The sequence below is a fragment of the Anthonomus grandis genome, chromosome 8 (assembly GCF_022605725.1).
Source record: "Anthonomus grandis grandis chromosome 8, icAntGran1.3, whole genome shotgun sequence".
NCBI lineage: Eukaryota > Metazoa > Arthropoda > Insecta > Coleoptera > Curculionidae > Anthonomus > Anthonomus grandis.
The window spans coordinates 16,899,641-16,916,689 of NC_065553.1; the positions used below are offsets into that span (position 1 = coordinate 16,899,641).

The following is a 17,049-nucleotide window of genomic DNA, read 5'->3' on the forward strand; positions in this document are numbered from 1 at the left end:
AATTAGAGTAGCTCATGAATTTGAAATGAAAAAAAATATAGCTGAAAATTGACCAGCACATTTATCTGACAATCCCATTGACAAAACAGAGGATCCGGTCAAAAAAACACTCATTAAGTACTCATCGAGGTAATGCTCAAATTATTCTAAAATTTATTTTTGTCATATTAGCAGCCTGAGAAATTCACCTCAAGAGAATATTGACAAATGAGTTAGAAGCGTATTAGCGCGTATCTAAATTTTTACAAGAGCTAGATAAAGCAATTTAATTATTAAAACGTATATGTTTTTTGTCTTTTCTATTAATTAAGGCTATTGTTCTTTTTCAAATTCCAAAATTAAAATTATTTAATTTAATAATAAACATCACCAGCATACTTTCTATTGTAGTTTTTTTATTAAATTAGACATTTTGTAAACAATGAACTACAACTTTGTTGGTTTTTTTTTACAGTCCAAAATCTAACAAAACTTAAAAAGATATATATAAAGATTGTAAAATGTAATATAATATGTAATGTAATGTAATGGAATGCTAATAATTATTTCTAGCTAGCAATGAGTGAGAAATTAAAAAAAAATCAAAATTATTAAAAGAGCTATACTGTATAGTTTTCTTTTTGCATGCCATTAAAACCAACCCCTATTTTTCTGTTTGCTCTTGGGATTGGCTGTAAAGTTTAATAAACAATTTCAATATTAACTGTTAAAATAAGATAAAATTATTATTGTTCGTTATAAAAGAATAATGAATAATTCAAAAAAATATGTTTTGAATAAATTCAATGAATATTCATCATAGACGTAGGGAATATGCATTAAATGCCTAAATTATTTATATCTATTAATTCAGGCATGAAAATTTTAATTTAAAATAAACAATAATTCGTTTGGTTGAAATGAAATTCATTTTTACCAATAACCCACATTTGTCGATAAAATAAACATTTCCATTTACGCAAATTATGTTTTCGACATAATGGCATGAAACAGATATATATATTTTTAATACACTTTAAATTTATATAAAAATAATTTAATTAAACTTACTCGAATCAAAAGTGATTTCGCTTAGTAAAATCCATCTGCTGGCAAAGTAAAGTTGCATCTTTAAAAATTTTCCTATTCTCTGATGGAGTTTAATGGTAACATTCCTGGAATGTTCCATAACTAAATCGGGCATATAAGAAAAATGTACTGGCTCCGGGTTAAATTTATTACCGTTTTGGCTAAAAAAAATTCTTGCTCTTGAAAATACCTAAAAAAATAGTAAAAGATTCATTAAATTTTCGGCTTGTTTTAAGTGAGAGGTTCTAAATATACTAAAGAGGGTCTTCAAATTGTTTCCTAAGCATCTAAAATTTCTCAAAATCAAATTTTCTTTTGGAACTATGTCGTTTACTTGGAAAATGTACAAAACAACGTAATCTCTGCTAATATTGCCGCCAAAAGCACGTAAGATTACTTTTTGACGTAAGAAAATGTTAGCGCAGCAGAAACCACTGCAAAGCTATCCTGCGGTTGCCAAGATTTCATAGTTTAAATTTGATTTAAGCCGCTGTAACTAGTTGCTGGCTTGGCTTTAGTAGTGGATGTTGGTTGGTATTAACTTGTTGTATTTGGCAAGTGAAAGATGAAAGGATTTTTTAAATTAAAAGCAAATAAGAGGCTTAATAATATTTTACGAAAGGACTGTATGCAATTTAACGTCAATCATAAGTTATTTAATAAATATTTGACATTTTAATAAGACATAAATAGTATTAGCGTTCCATTTGAGATAAATAAAGCATTTATGACCTTAGGGATATTAACATTTTGGCATTTTGTATTAGTAAGAATAATGCTCTACTCTTGTTCGCTAAAAAATTAAAAAATTATTATCTCAATAGTGTTTTCAGTAGTTAACAATAGATAAAACGATAAAATGTATATTGCTTGTTTATTTTGAATACATAGATTTTCTCGATGAAAAAAAATATTCGTGCATTTTATTTACTTTCAAGTTTGAAATATCTGTAAATTTGTATCTTTTATTACTATGGAAATAATAATATCTACCATAACTTTAACGATTTATTGAGCAAGAAATAAAAAAAAACTTATTTTCTTTATAAGACTAAAAATCACACAAATATTTATTATTTATTATTTTAAATCGTGAAATAAATATAACGTTTATTAGTGCAGTAAATTTTAAAATTTCTGCAAATGCTAACTTTTCTTTTTGTCCTCCGGCTAATTATGTATTTCTATTACAAAACAAAATATACATAAATTTTCTTCTCTTATATAAAGTTTATCTAAAAAAATGACTCGAAAGTTGGTATTTGCAAAAAGAATTACTAGATATTATCTCTTCAGTGATCATAAAAAATCATATATATCGATGCCAACCTATGTTGAATTTTTGATAAATATCATTATTGTTTTTGTTTTATTCTTTAGACTAAATTCCTATAACTTTTGTACTTACAATACAAACAAAATAAAATAAAATTAAGTGACTTGAACTTCTTCAAACAAAAACACTTAATATATTATATGTATTTAATATTACATAAACTAAAAGCGACAAGTATCAAAATATCATGTATGTTTATGTCATATTACATGTTTTTTATGCCTAGTAAATATCGCCACTTTTTGCCAGGATGACAATTTTTGACCTATATTTTGATATACGGATTTTTAGCTAGCGCATGTACATAATATATACGGTCTTACATACGGTGTTTTTATCTTGTAAAAGAAAACTAATTTATTTTGTCTTTTAAGGGATGTTTTGGATGCGGTGTTGCCTGTATCAGATTTGTTGCGCTAAGCTTTTGTCGGCATATATAAAGTAAATTACGCATTTCTTCTGTTTTTGTAACCTTTTGAAATATAAAATGGGTTTAAGAAGCAAACGAAGATTTCCTTGTGTCTTAGAAAATTTTCAAAACGAATCAGTTAGAAATATTTATCTTTGAACCAGTAAAAACAGGAACAAAATCACAGAGAATTGCATTAATAATAACAATATACCTTTAAGTGATTTCATTTTTTTTTTATGAAAACATGCGGTCATCAATAGAAAATTTTTTAATAGGGATTCTGTTCAATTATATATAAATTATATTCATAGTATGTGCAAACGCTTATCATGCTACCAAGAATCGATATTTTTAAGTAGGTGATCTTTACTCCTAAAATCATTATTTTTAATTAATTGTTTGTCCTCTTGCACTCATTTACAAAAAAGTGAAAACTGGTATTTTCTAAGCTATTGAATCTATATAGGGTATCTCACTAAGCGTGGATCGCTTTCTCAAGTATCGTTCTCCCAAAATTTGAAAACTGATTTTCCACTGGATGGCAGTAAAATAAAGAGAAAAAGAATTAAAACTAAATCTAATTTTATCATAAGTTTAAAGACTCTAAAATGACTCATAAGTGACGTCAACATCGATGATATTGAAAAATTATAATTTTTTTTTTAACAGTAATAGACATTGGTATTTAAATCAACATGTCGTTGTTGTACAGTATTGTAGTTGGGCAGTATTTCCAACCATTACTAAGTGTGAACTAACAACAACATCCTGACATTATCAATATGAAACTCGCTGAAAAATCCTTATTTTACATAATCCAAATTGCTTGTAAAAACCTTATTTTTTTCCAATATTATTCCGTGTACAAAATCATTGCTTCTGTTCATTTAAAATCCTCTAAGAATTTTTTTAAAATTTTATTCCAGGAACTTGGAAATTGCTCTAAATTATCTTAAAATGTCTTTAAATAACATAATTAAAGCATTTTTAAAATTTGTTCGAGTCCTTGGGTATCTCCGAATTGCTCTAAATGTTTTAAAGGTATTTAAAGCTCATGCCTATTGCTGTAAAAAAGCATAAAATGGGAAAAAATTGAGCAAATTAGAATCTACATGAAAACTCAACTTCTTGGATAAAAACATAGATTTTGTTCGATAACCATAAACATTCTTTTACATTTATCTATCATAGGATAAACTATAAGTTATGAGTTGACACCGTAATACTCTATTAGGAAAACCTTGGAACATTCCAAGAACTGAAGCAGAAAGGGACTTTTTGAAAATTGATGAAACAAAATACGTAAGGTTCACTTTATACAAAAAAAACTTAGAATAGAATTAGGTCCAAGTAAATCAATAAATAAATATTCCAGAGACAAGCACCATGAAATATTTAGGTATTCATTTTGATCAGCGACTAAAATGGAATACAGAAACTAAGGAACAAAAAGCCTATGAGTCAAATAGATTTTAATTCTTTTCCCGGTTCCTAGGCTTTTCCAAATTGCTCTAAAAGTCTTTAAATTAGACCTAAATTCCTCTAGTAAAGATTTTTTCGCATTATTTCAGAAACTTGGATGTCTTTCAGTTTCTCTAAAGTTTTCTAAATTATGCTCAAATACTTTTTAGTAAAGTAAATTTTTACTTTACTCCGGGTTTTTATGTTTTTCCAAATTGCTCTCAACCTCTCTAAAATTTACTAAAGTGCCTCTCTTGAGTAAAAAATCCTTAATTATTTATTTGATTTGATTTTATTGTAGCTTTTCGAACTGCTCCAAAAATGTGTAGATTACACCCAAAACGCCTCTAAATGACATAAACTTTAAAATTCAATAAAGCCTAGACGTAAAGCATCTTTGATCCTATTTCATGTTGTGCGATGTCTCCGAATTAGTCTAAAGGATTTAAGGTATTTAAAGCTATTGCTACACTTAAAGGCTTCTAAGTAAAGTAAATCTTAATTTTATTCCAGGCTCCTGAGTTTCTTCAAATTGCTCTAAGAATCTTTAAGTTATACCTAGATGCCTCTAAGTAAAGTATTATTGGTCTTAGTTCAGGCCCTTGAGTTTCTCCAAATCGCTATAAGAATATTTAAAAAATCTTACACCTAAAGGCCTCTAACTAAATAAATTTTTATTTTATTTCTGGCTCTAGGTCTTTACAGAATCACTGAATTACACAGCCCTGAAGATTTTTTACCTTATTACAGAAACTTGAGTTTCTTTTAATTGCTCTACAGTTTTCAAAATTACGCTCAAATACCTCTACGGCCGCTATAAAATTTGGATTTTATTCCAGGTTCTTGGGTCCTTACAAATTACTCTACGAATCTTTAAATTATGCCTAGAAACCTCTAAGTAAAGTAAATTTTTATTTTATTCTAGGATCTTGGATTTCACAATTGATCTATGAATCTTTAAGTTATACCCTAATGCCTGTAAGTAAAGTAAATTTTTATTTTATTTTAGTTTTGTCGGTCTTAAAAATTGATTAAACATTTTGAAATTATACGCAAAAGCCCCTAAGTAAAAATTGTCTTATTCCAAAAACTCGGGTGTTTTTAAATTACTTTAAAGTTCTCCCAAATGCCTCTAATTAAAGTAAATTTTTATTTTATTTCAGGCTATTAGGTTTTTAAAAACTACTCTCAAAATCTCTAAAATATAATGTCTCTAAAAAAATAAATTATCTCTATAATAATATAAATATAAATATAATAATAATAAAAATCTCTAAAATATAATCAAGTAAATAATTTTTATTTTATTCCAGGCTTTTAGATCTTTCCAAACTACTCTAGAAATTTTTAAATTACATTTAAAATCCTCTTACGTATTTTTTTTATACCAGGAACCTGGAAATTGCTCTAAATTATTTTAAAATGCCTTTAAATAACATAATTAAAGCATTTTTAAAATTTGTTCGTGTCCTTGGGTGTCTCCAAATTGCTCTAAATGTTTTAAAGGTATTTAAAGCTTATGCCTATTGCTTTAAAAAGAGCATAAAATGGGAAAAAATTGAGCAAATTAGAATCTACATAAAAACTCAACTTCTTGGATAAAAACATAGATTTTCTTCGGTAACCATAAACATTCTTTTACATTTATTTATCATAGGATAAACTATAAGTTATGAGATGACACCGTAATACTCTATATAGGAACATTCTAAGAACTGAAGCAGAAAGGGACTTTTTGAAAATTGATGAAACAAAATACGTAAGTTTCACTGTATACAAAAAAAAATTAGAATAGAATTAGGTCCAAGTAAATCAATAAATAAATATTCCAGAGACAAGCAGCATGAAATATTTAGGTATTCATTTTGATCAGCGTCTAAAATGGAATACAGAAGTTAAGGAACTTAAAGAAAGATCAGAGGATTGGTTTCGAAATTTATGTATCGAAAACAATAACGAAGCATTAAAAAACTCAAAACTCAATTAAGTTATTGCCTTTGCATATTAGGGTGATGTAAGTGATTGAGATGTTAACAAATAAACGTATATTTATTTACTTGTCATTTATAATAATCCTAGTAAGTACTGTGATGAATTTTTAGAGAATATGCGAGAATATTGACGGAAAAACGTAAAAAAAAACCTCGCTATTGATAACATTTAGAAAAACAAACCTCATTATTTTTCTTATAAAAAAAAATGTCCTTGTTCACAAGAGAAATCAAAAGTTCTCCCATATGTTATATCACCAACAAAAAAAACACAGACGTTTTGCAGACATCATAAGAAGATTTTCTATAGGGTTCAAATCAGGTGATCGGGAAGGCCAATCCAACAATTAAATTTTTTCGGATAGCAACAAGTTTCTCTTTAATATGTATTTAGCTGTTAGCTTCTTCTTTAGTTAAGTTAAATTTACTATTTAATTATAGTGTTTTTTACACAAATTGGGTATTGGACACCCAAAAAATTCTTTTTTGAGATTTTTTGAGAAAAATAATTTTGTTTGGTAATCGTTATATTAGCTGCAGGTAGTCATTTAAGGTCACTATCAGTTGGATGGTAATTTCTGTTTGTCATAGTCATTTGAACTAAAATGACTTTCAGACAAATTGTATGGACGCTTTGTTGTTGACTGGATATATCCAATATGTTTTACATAGACAAGAAAATAATTTGGGTTATTATTAAATTACTTTGAAAATGGCTTGTAGCCTTTAAAGTCCAATTAAATGATAAAGAAATCTTGATTTTCAGTAAAATGTGGCTTATGTACCCTGTTGCCTCAAGCCCCTCAATTTATACATGGAATGGTTGGAGATATTTCCCAACGGAAATGTCGTACTAAATTTAAAATAAAAACGTTCAAAACTTAGAGCTTAATAAAATATTTATCCCCACGCCAAATGCTAGCAATAATTCAAACATTCGTTAATAAAAAATTGCATAAAACGTAAAAAAATATATTGATAAAAATACAACTAATAGCATGTTTATTTTTATACCCATTTTAAGCATATAATTTTTTTTTAAAGCAAACACTAGAAATATTATGAAATGTCCACAATAATTTTCAATAAATGCTCATTAGCTCAAAATCCGTAAAAACCTATAATATCAACTTGGAAATCATAAAATATTTAAGCATTAATTTAAAGGGTGTATATAATCTAAACTGATAAAAACGTAGTTTTATTTTTTATCGAATCGCCCCTAAATTAAATTCAGTAACATGAAAGTTTGTTTGTGTTGAAATCAGGAAAAAACCTAATTTTTATCTATTTGCGTCTCGGTTAGAATAAAAATAATCTCCTACTTTTTAGGAAAAGTATAGATTTTTTTCTCTCTAAGCTGATTAAATTAACGTATTGCTATCTGAAAACAATATTTAAAAGGTTTTATCAATTATAGTTACCTGTACATCCTTTGTAAATAAATTATTGGTGTATAAATGTGCGGCTGAAAAATTTCTAATTTTGTCAAATTCAAACAATATTTCTAACGGTAAACCAGCCCATCCGTTAGTGTCATTTCGCCAACCGATCCATTCATAACCTTAAAGAAAAAATTTTTGTTAGAGCATAAAAATGACAAGTAACGTTCAAAAAATTATATATAATAACAAAAAGGTTTATAAGTCTAAAAAATCCATACAGCCATTGTTGTGAGTTGCAGTCATCTCTCCTTGCCATCTTTTAATTAGCTGTTCTGGCTTAACGGTAAATCGTAGAAGAAAATTTATAAAATATAAATTTAAGATAATTAATTTTTGTACTATTTTCCTTTAGGGAGTAAAGATATGCAAATAGCGGGATAAAAGTAAAGGGCTTCAAATTTATTAAAATACTTTGTTGTTTAATAACTTTGGATTAATTAATTCGTGGGGAGTTTGTCTTGAAATAATTATTTGGGGAAGAATTATTTTCTGAATTCTTCCCCAAATAGAGGTACCCACTGGAGGTTACTAGTGGACTGTATTTATTTACTGTTTATCTTTATCCAACGAATAACGAATGACTGAGACTTGCGACCTGTCTTAAACACTTTCTCCAAAAATAACTTAACTCTATTGTGTAATGCGAATCTTAAACAATTATTTGACCAGCAGGATTCTGGAGAGAGGCCCGAATCAGAAAGAGTAGAGTAAGTCGTAAGCAATTCCTCACTTAGACCGCGACTACGACTCGCAACTCGACTAATACGCTACATCTTAGCGACAGTAATCTGAATATTAAGATGATTTTAACAACTAAACTTTAATTAAGCCGTTCGATTTTTTCCAGTTTTTTCCACTTAGTGAGTGCAAAAGTATTTATTTAGTACATATTTTATTAAAAATATTAGTTAAAAAAACTAAAGGAACATGGTCTTTTTGCTAATCGAACTAAAAAGTACAAAAAAATTTTGTATTACAGATAGTTTTTATTACAGTAGTAGAAGGTCAGACAATCAATCATAATTAATTACTTGAAATAAAAATCATAAAATAATTTAAGTTATAACAGAATAATTAAAATTATAGTAAAAAGCGTAAGGTTTTCAATATATTGAATATGACAATTAGTCTATTGTCAACTATTTATGAGTTGTCATCAATTCTTGATGCGTGTCTAAAGTTTCAAGTTAATCAGACTTTTAGAAACCAGTAAAAAATTAACCTCAACAATTCCATTACATACAAACCTAGATACAACCCGAGCTAATATAAAAGCATGTTAAAAAATGTCTAAGTCCTGAAAGCCTGATAGTTTCATAGGAATTTATGGGTTATCCTTAACAAATTAACGTTTGAGGGGTTCATCAAGTATTTCTTTATGATATGGAGATCGGTACGTGTTGCTTTTATACCCAAGCCCGAAAAAACTGACTATTATCAAGCCAAATCTTTTAGACCAATAAGTCTTCTGTCTCTTCTTTTAAAGATACTGCTCAACAGAAACATCAGGGATGAAGCGTTGATTTAAAACTCTAAGCTACAAGACCAATGTCCTTACACCGCAAGAAAATCAATAGAGACGGCGCTGCAAAGGCTCGTAACTAAGGTAGGGAAGACTCTGGAAATTAAAGTGATGTTAGTAGCTGCCTGCCTGGACGTCTAAGGATCTTACGATAATACATCATTCGAGTCTAATACAAGGGCCACAGGAGAATTTGGAATAGACGCGAGATCATGCAAGTGGATATACTACATGCTCAGAAGTAGAACATTAAGATGCAAACTGCTGAGTTAAACTCTTAAACTGGAAATCTCTAAACTCAGGAATATTCACCGAGAAGTATTCTGTCGCATATTCTGTGGTGTATGGTGATAAACGAGCTGCTACTAAAACTAAGGAAAAAAATCTTTAGAACTTTACGATATGCAAATGACTTGGTGATACTTGTCCAAAGAAAATTAAAATACAACGGTGAGAGAAAGAATGCATACTGGTCTGAAAATCGGTAAAAACTGGACAGAGAAGGAAGTATGTTTTAAGATCAGTTCACTTAAATCCGCAAATGTACCATTTACTTAAAGACGAAAGATTGAGGACCTTGGGCTACTATTTTTTGCATAGTTAGAATGTTCGTTGGTAATCGTTTGGAGTGATAAAATACCTGATATATCTTGATTTCAATTTAAGCTGAAATGCTACATCTTGACAAATTAATCATGCGATCAAAATTAATTTTATTGACAAAATGCCACAATGGATTTTTGCAGGCACCACTACCAGAGTTTCTTGACATTTTTGGTTTCCGATAGGAAGACGTATTACAATCGAAAAACTGTTCATAAACATTTTTTTGGAATAACAAATGGCAACTTTTGCGTACTATTTCAAACCAGAATTCCAAAATTTTAGAAAAAAGTTTTTTTTCGGCCCACCCTTATGTGTATAAATCAAAAAAATGGAGCCTTTTTCTTAAAAATTGTTAAGATCTTATTTGTTACATATATGTTGTTAAGGAAACCGTCACAAAAGGTTGTCAGAAAAAAATATTACTATTTTTGAAGCTTTTTCTAATAATAGTTAATTAATTCTGGACAAGGACTTGATATATCAATAACTCTCTCTCAACTTCTTTCGCATATTTCCTAATTTCATTGTAGCAAAATAAGCGACTTGCTATTGGGCTATTTACCACTCGACAAGTTTAGAATACTGTCAGATTTACTTTGATATGACTATAGGATTTCTTGCTACAAGTTAGATAAAATTTGCTACAATTTGTAAAAAAAAAGAGCAACGCAAGATTGTAGTAAAAAATACAAAGCCATTTTTTACAGTGCATAATTCCAAAGTATTGCTTTTGTACATCTTTCAAAGTTAAATATGAATCAAACAAAGACTAAAACTATCGCAATTACAGACCAGAAGATCTTATTTGGTACACAGATAGATCCAAAACCGACATGCGTGGAAGATATACCACAGTTTTTACAAAAATCTTTGCGATACTTGGATGTGCTAAGGTAAATATTAGAGACCTCCTTACATTTCAAAGGAATAAATTGAAGGACTCTGATAGGTATCAGAACGGAACATATGGCCGTTAAAGGATAAATTGACGATTGTGCGAAAAGAAACCAAAAACATGCTGTTTGCAAGTGCGAGACGTTGCGCCTCAAGAGGCAAAAAATAATTGGGAGAGACACACTTGACCCAGAAGCACTAGATAGAAAATTTCTACCACAGCAGCAAAAGACCTGTACTCGTACCATCTGATGCTGGACAGCGAGGTGCTAGGCTAGATAGTGTAGATGTAATATCAGGGTGAGCACAATAAGCCTTAAACTGGGTATATTGAGACATAATGGATGAACACCAAATAATGAAAAATAATAAGTTTTTGGGTTATTTTCCAACAATATTTTTTTTCGGTTTATACCTTCTCTTTTATACATTTTTTTGTACGACTCTAAAAGCAACGCCAAAGTGAAGGGATACATATTTTCGTTTTTATGCATTTTCATAGTTTACCAACGACTGACAAGAAAATAAAGGCTGCATAAATTGTTTAAAATTTGAAATGCCAGACTGATTGTAGTAGAATATTTTTAGTTTCTGATGTTAAGGTGAAACTTGATTCTCATATTTTACCCACAAGAGCGTAGCATACATCTGATCTGACCAATATAAAACCAGGAACTAATAAAACTATTTTCTCGCACGAATCGGGGAATTTTATTTGCTTGTTTTTATCGAAATGGCTGGCGTTCATTCGTCGGTCGGTCAGCGGGCTCTCGGGCGAAGCCGAACACTTGAAGCGAATGCCACTTTTCAAAAACCAATATAAATGCAAATTTATAAAATTGCAACTCAACTTTCTTGTTGTACCTTTCGTGTGTTTCGAGGGTAACTTTCGTGCGGGGGGCGAGCTAGTGCAGCCCCAAATTTTACATGATTTTCTTTTAACGATTTGTGATGCCTTTTAAACTTTGGCTGTTGTTGCAAGACCACGTGAATCGCTAAAAACGTGCACGGATATATAAACAAATATTTTTTTTTTAATTACATGAAAGTTAAATGAAGCATTCATATTAGCGAGGGGTTTAAAGGCTTGTCAACTAAATAATAAGAAAAGATTAATTTAAATAGCGAAAAAAAATCTCAGCTGTAATTTTTGTTAGTATTTTTTTTTGTGAAGAAAAATCGGACGTCATCTTAAAATGTTCAATGATCTATGGTTCCCCTTTATATTTCAGATGCATTTAAACGAGAACTTTTTTTTTTAATAAATCTTAAAATATTTATTTTAGGGGTGATTTTTGTATTTTATCGGCGTCGAACTCATAAAACAATTGATTTGTAAGTTACAGCCATGGAGTTTTTTTAACAACTTATCAAGGGTTCATTAAGGCAATAGTTGTACATTTTATTTATCGTACATATTATTATATTATTTTATCAATAGTTGTACTCTTTTAAAATAGGCATCTTTCTGTCTGTACTGACTTAACAGAGAAATTCCAGATGTTACGCCATTCCCCTTGCCTCCTCAATGTATTTTATTTAAGTTTATCCCCCATAAAATTCAAGATGCTCCCCTCAACTTTTATGAGACAATTTACCTTTTCTAAAAAAACGAATTCCGTTATTTAGCGTAAGCGACCGATAGTCATAAAAGATTTTTATGATCGAGAAAATATTTGGTTCCACCTAATAAATCTCCAGGTTTTCTATTTATTTTCTGTGGCATAATTTTTATATTTATTGACATTTTTGAGGGTAAGAGTAATAAACGATTTTACGTTTTTTTGCAAATAACTAAGCTTACCTTTACCAAATCCTCCCAAATCTAATTTAAAATTATCTTTTCCTCTCACGCCATCTGTAAGCTGACCCAAACCGTGCTTAAGTTGATTGTTTTCTTCTATACCATCGAAGGTTTTATCACTTAAATCTATGTCTGTTCTTTTAGTCCCCTGAGGCATACTGTAACTTAATAGACCATCTAAAAAATTAAAGAATAATGAATTATTACAATAGTTGATTGTTAATTTATAGCACATAATATATTATATATGATAGATAGCAATAAATTTACATTTGGGTTATATAGGGCTTGGGGGTTTATCTCGAACTATAGGCCTCTAAAATTATCTCTTCATTTAGTTATGCAAATAAAGGTTAAGATTATATATTAAATTTTGTATTATGATAACTAGTAAATTTTTAAAGGTACATGTACAGACTTTTTAGTTAATGAATCTAAAGATTTTAATGGTAAAAACCTATAAGTTATACATGAAGCAAGATGTTAAGGAATGTCCTTAAAATATCTGATTTTTAAGTTAGGTTATGAATGTGTTATGATTATGAGGCTTTAAAGTAAAATTGATGCGAAGAATAAAAAGTAGTTAGATTGTATATAAAAAAAATGTTTTGACTTACCTTTAAATATACACCCAGTCAGTTCAACTCTCATACATACTGTCCTCACATGGTCACTGTAAGGCAAAATTCTTACTTTCGAGCATATTAGTGGTGGATCTAATGTTTGTTCAACAATTGTTAAGGTGTCCGTATTTCCAGAGAGTAACTAAAATATAATTTATAAAAATACCTTTAATACAAGTTTCCTTGTAGAAAATCTGACCTATACAGAATAGTCCAATTAAAAAAAACAATTCGCACGAATAATTTATTGCAATAAATCAATAAAGCAAAATAAAGAAAATACAGGGAAAATGTGCATATTCATGGCACGAACTGTTTTAACAAATTTATCTGGAAACGCGCTACATTTATCATATATTCCACCAGGGACGTTGAAAAAATATTTGCAATGTAAACCAGCGAATGCCGTTTTATATATTTTTTTTTGCTTGTTTGTGAGGCAATATTTTTTTTATTAGAAATGAAAATTATGATGTTAGTTAAATTTACACCCGGCTGTTAATATTGCACTTAATACATTATAAAGAGTCAAACATTGTTTATTTCTACCTAAGCTTTGCAAATAAATATCCTTATTTCACTCCATAACTATCATAATGCATAACTTAATTGGACAGGATCGTCAGATATTTATTACATTTTCCTTTCTCGTTGTTAAAACAAATAGCTGTTAATTTATTGTTGCAAGTTATTGGTATAATACAGAGTGATACAAATATATTTTGACAATGACCATTATTTTAAACAAAAATCTCGTGCAATAATTAACTATTATTAAATTAAATAATTATTAATTACACAAAAATAGAGAATTATTTAAAAGATTTTAGAGGGAATTTCTAATATAATAATTTTTAGTTAATAGCTTAAATTAAGTCAAAATTGTAAAATATCTTAAGAAACAAAGAATACTATATTGCATAACTACAACTACTATTAAAACTAGTATAAGAATAAATTGTAGTGAGTAATTGTAGTAAATTGTAGTCTTAAAAACTGTACAAAAAATCTGAAAGCTAAACTAACTAACTAAAATATAGAGTCTATTCCCATACAGATTCCCGCTTATCTTTATTTCCAGTAGTCTAATGAAAAACAGCATTTTAAAACTTTCCTTCCTTAATCAAAATAATAAATATTTCTTATTATTAAAAAAAATTATTAACACATTTCTGAAATTGCAGATTACCTGATAAAGCATCTATAAATTAATCTATGTATTTTGATAAAATACCCCCGTACTAAACCATTACCTATTTTTTTTATACGGTAATAAAGCCTGTGGGGCTCCATTAAACCGCTTCGCCATTTAAAGCAAGTTATCAGCTGTAATCAACTGTGGCAATTAACAGCTTAAATGTCCGATCTGAAATGGAGTTGGACGGACGTTTGGAAAATAATTAGCGCCATTTAAGCACATTTTAATCGGGAGATAGTAAAGAGATTTTGTGGTGATTAGTCTGGCGGAAATCTGATTAAAAAAAAGTGCCGTAGGGCATTTTATTTCAATATAAATGTACAATGTCGTTCAACTAGAGTTCAAAAGGTCACAAAGTAATGCTTCATTAAGCATAATCTGACACTATAAAATATATTTTTTAAATTATTAATAATTTACGTTCAAATAAATCTTTTTTAATTCTATTTCCATGAATGCAGTGACGGTTTAGCCACTATGCAAACGTATTTCAGTTTACTTTAATATTAACAATTTTTACTTCCTCAAAACTCTTAAATACGAATTTGTAAAGTGTGCGAATTTATGTAACTTGGTTATTGTACTGTGTTCCATTTTGTAATTTTTTTTATTAAAAAAATTATTTCTCTTTAATTTTTGTCAAAATTAAAATAATAAATTATTATATTAAAATACTGTCTTTTCTTTTAAATTTTAATGCAAAAATAAAGTGAAGCAATTTGTGTACTATATTGATTTTTTTTTAAATTTTAGTCAAATTATTAAATATATTAGAACAGTTTTCTTGTCAATTTTACACTTTCAATACAATTATTTTTGATAATTTTTAACTTAAAAAAACTGCGTAGATACTATGAAAACGAGAAATACTGCAATACTGAAAATGATCAAAAGGACCCACAGACGAGAACAGTGAAAGATTTAAGCGACTAACAACCCTAGAAAAAAAAACTGTTAAAAAGGAAAAAAAATTACAAGACAGAGAGTTAATTGCATTAGAAGAAGAGGTAAATAATAACATAAAAAGAACAGAACTAAACACTTGACAAAGGCAGGATTCAGGCCCAGGATAGGCAATATCTTAAAGAGAACGATCTAATAACTGACAAAGTGAAAATATTGCAAATATGGATAGACCACTTTCCATAACTACTTGATGGAGGAACTAGTGAAGAAGAGAAAGCACTAGATCTGCTGGCTATGGACAATCTCACTGAGACCTCTTTTAAAGAGTAAATTATAAAAGCAATAATAGTCTTAAATATGATAACGATACTATGCAGCTGTAAAACCTTATGAAATCCATATGCAAAAAAAAGGATATATTCCTGATGACTGAAAGGAGAGTACTATGATACTTATCTACAAAAAAAGGCAATAGAATGGTCTGTGAAAATTACAGAGGGATAACACTAATCTAAGTCTTATCAAACGCAATAATTCTTCTAAGACCCGTTCATCGGTTTCAGAGCAAACAAATAAACAACGGACCACCAGCTGTTTAGCATTAGGCATTTGCTAGAGAAGAGCTGAAAATTTCATCAACACCTCCACCATATATTTATAGATTAGCAGCAGACATACGACAGTGTAAAAAGGGTCAGAATATGACATATAATGTAAAATTATGTAAAAAATCTAAATGCAGAAGAAAGATTAAAGATGACCTCTCTGCAAACAAAATAGAAAGATCCACGCTTTTTAATATAGAATTGGAGAAAGGTAATTAGAGATGCCAAATCGAATGTTAGCTATTTGGGGCTAGTGGATCAAACTTGGTGCTAGCATATGCTTACGATATAGATGCGGTAAGCATAGGTATCATAAAAGTACAAGAACTTAAAATTAACGGGATACAAAAGAACAAAATATATGCATGTCTTAAAGCCAGGCAGAGCTAGGATAGGACAAAATGTGACCATGGATACATAAAAACTTGGAAATGTAAAATATATAAAAAACTTGGGGTCCACAATCACATCCGAGAGGGTAAGATTAAATAAATCAGAAAATGTCTAAAGTCAGCCAAGCGGTAGTTGTTCATACTTCCTAAAGGATATACTAGAGTCTAAATACTTGTCTAGGGTCATCCACGTCATCCTTCACCCATTAAACACGTAGTCATTCTCTCCTTTCTTATCCTTTGTTCTAGACACTTTCGTGCCCTTTGCCAGTAGTAGCTGAACCTATTTTTACCGGTAGCCAGGTCGGATGATGCCTGATGCATCGTGGGAAAAGCGTCACCGTGCCCTTCAGTATTAACAATTATGAAAAAATATTGATTCAGGAAATGGGGTATATAGCCAACGGTTGTGCCAAATCTTCAAATATTGCCTTGTAGCAGAGCGACTAAACTAGCAGGTCCAAGCCAAGATTGACAAAAATTTTCAAACCCATCGAAAACCAGAATAAACGGAACTACTAATAAAAACAAATGCTGAACTGAAACAAATATACAATTATACCTCATAAAGACACAAAAACTGAGATCAGCAGGGCACACGTGAAAACAACCAGAGAATCAAATAGTCCGCCTAATATGGAACAAAGCACTAAAAGGAAGACCACCACTCGGAAGATCAAGATTAAGGTGGCGTGATAATAAAACATCGACAATAACCTCTGGAAAATCGGAATCAGAAATAGTCCAGAGGTTAAGAGCAAGGCAAATGACGGCAAACTTTTGCTT

At 29.5% G+C, this 17,049-nt stretch overlaps 1 protein-coding gene across 3 annotated transcripts in view; it reads right to left on the minus strand.

Annotated features, from left to right (window-relative positions):
* The window catches only part of LOC126739495 (discoidin domain-containing receptor 2-like), a 93,755-nt gene that overhangs the window by 25,905 nt on the left and 50,801 nt on the right, over window positions 1–17,049 (minus strand). For all 3 annotated transcript variants that reach the window (XM_050445197.1, XM_050445199.1, XM_050445198.1), the window contains exons 5-8: window positions 13,157–13,304; window positions 12,540–12,716; window positions 7,693–7,832; window positions 1,051–1,258 (exon numbers count right to left, since the gene is read on the minus strand). In XM_050445197.1, coding sequence (XP_050301154.1) covers window positions 1,051–1,258; window positions 7,693–7,832; window positions 12,540–12,716; window positions 13,157–13,304 — 673 coding nt within the window. The remainder of the gene's footprint in view (window positions 1–1,050; window positions 1,259–7,692; window positions 7,833–12,539; window positions 12,717–13,156; window positions 13,305–17,049) is intronic.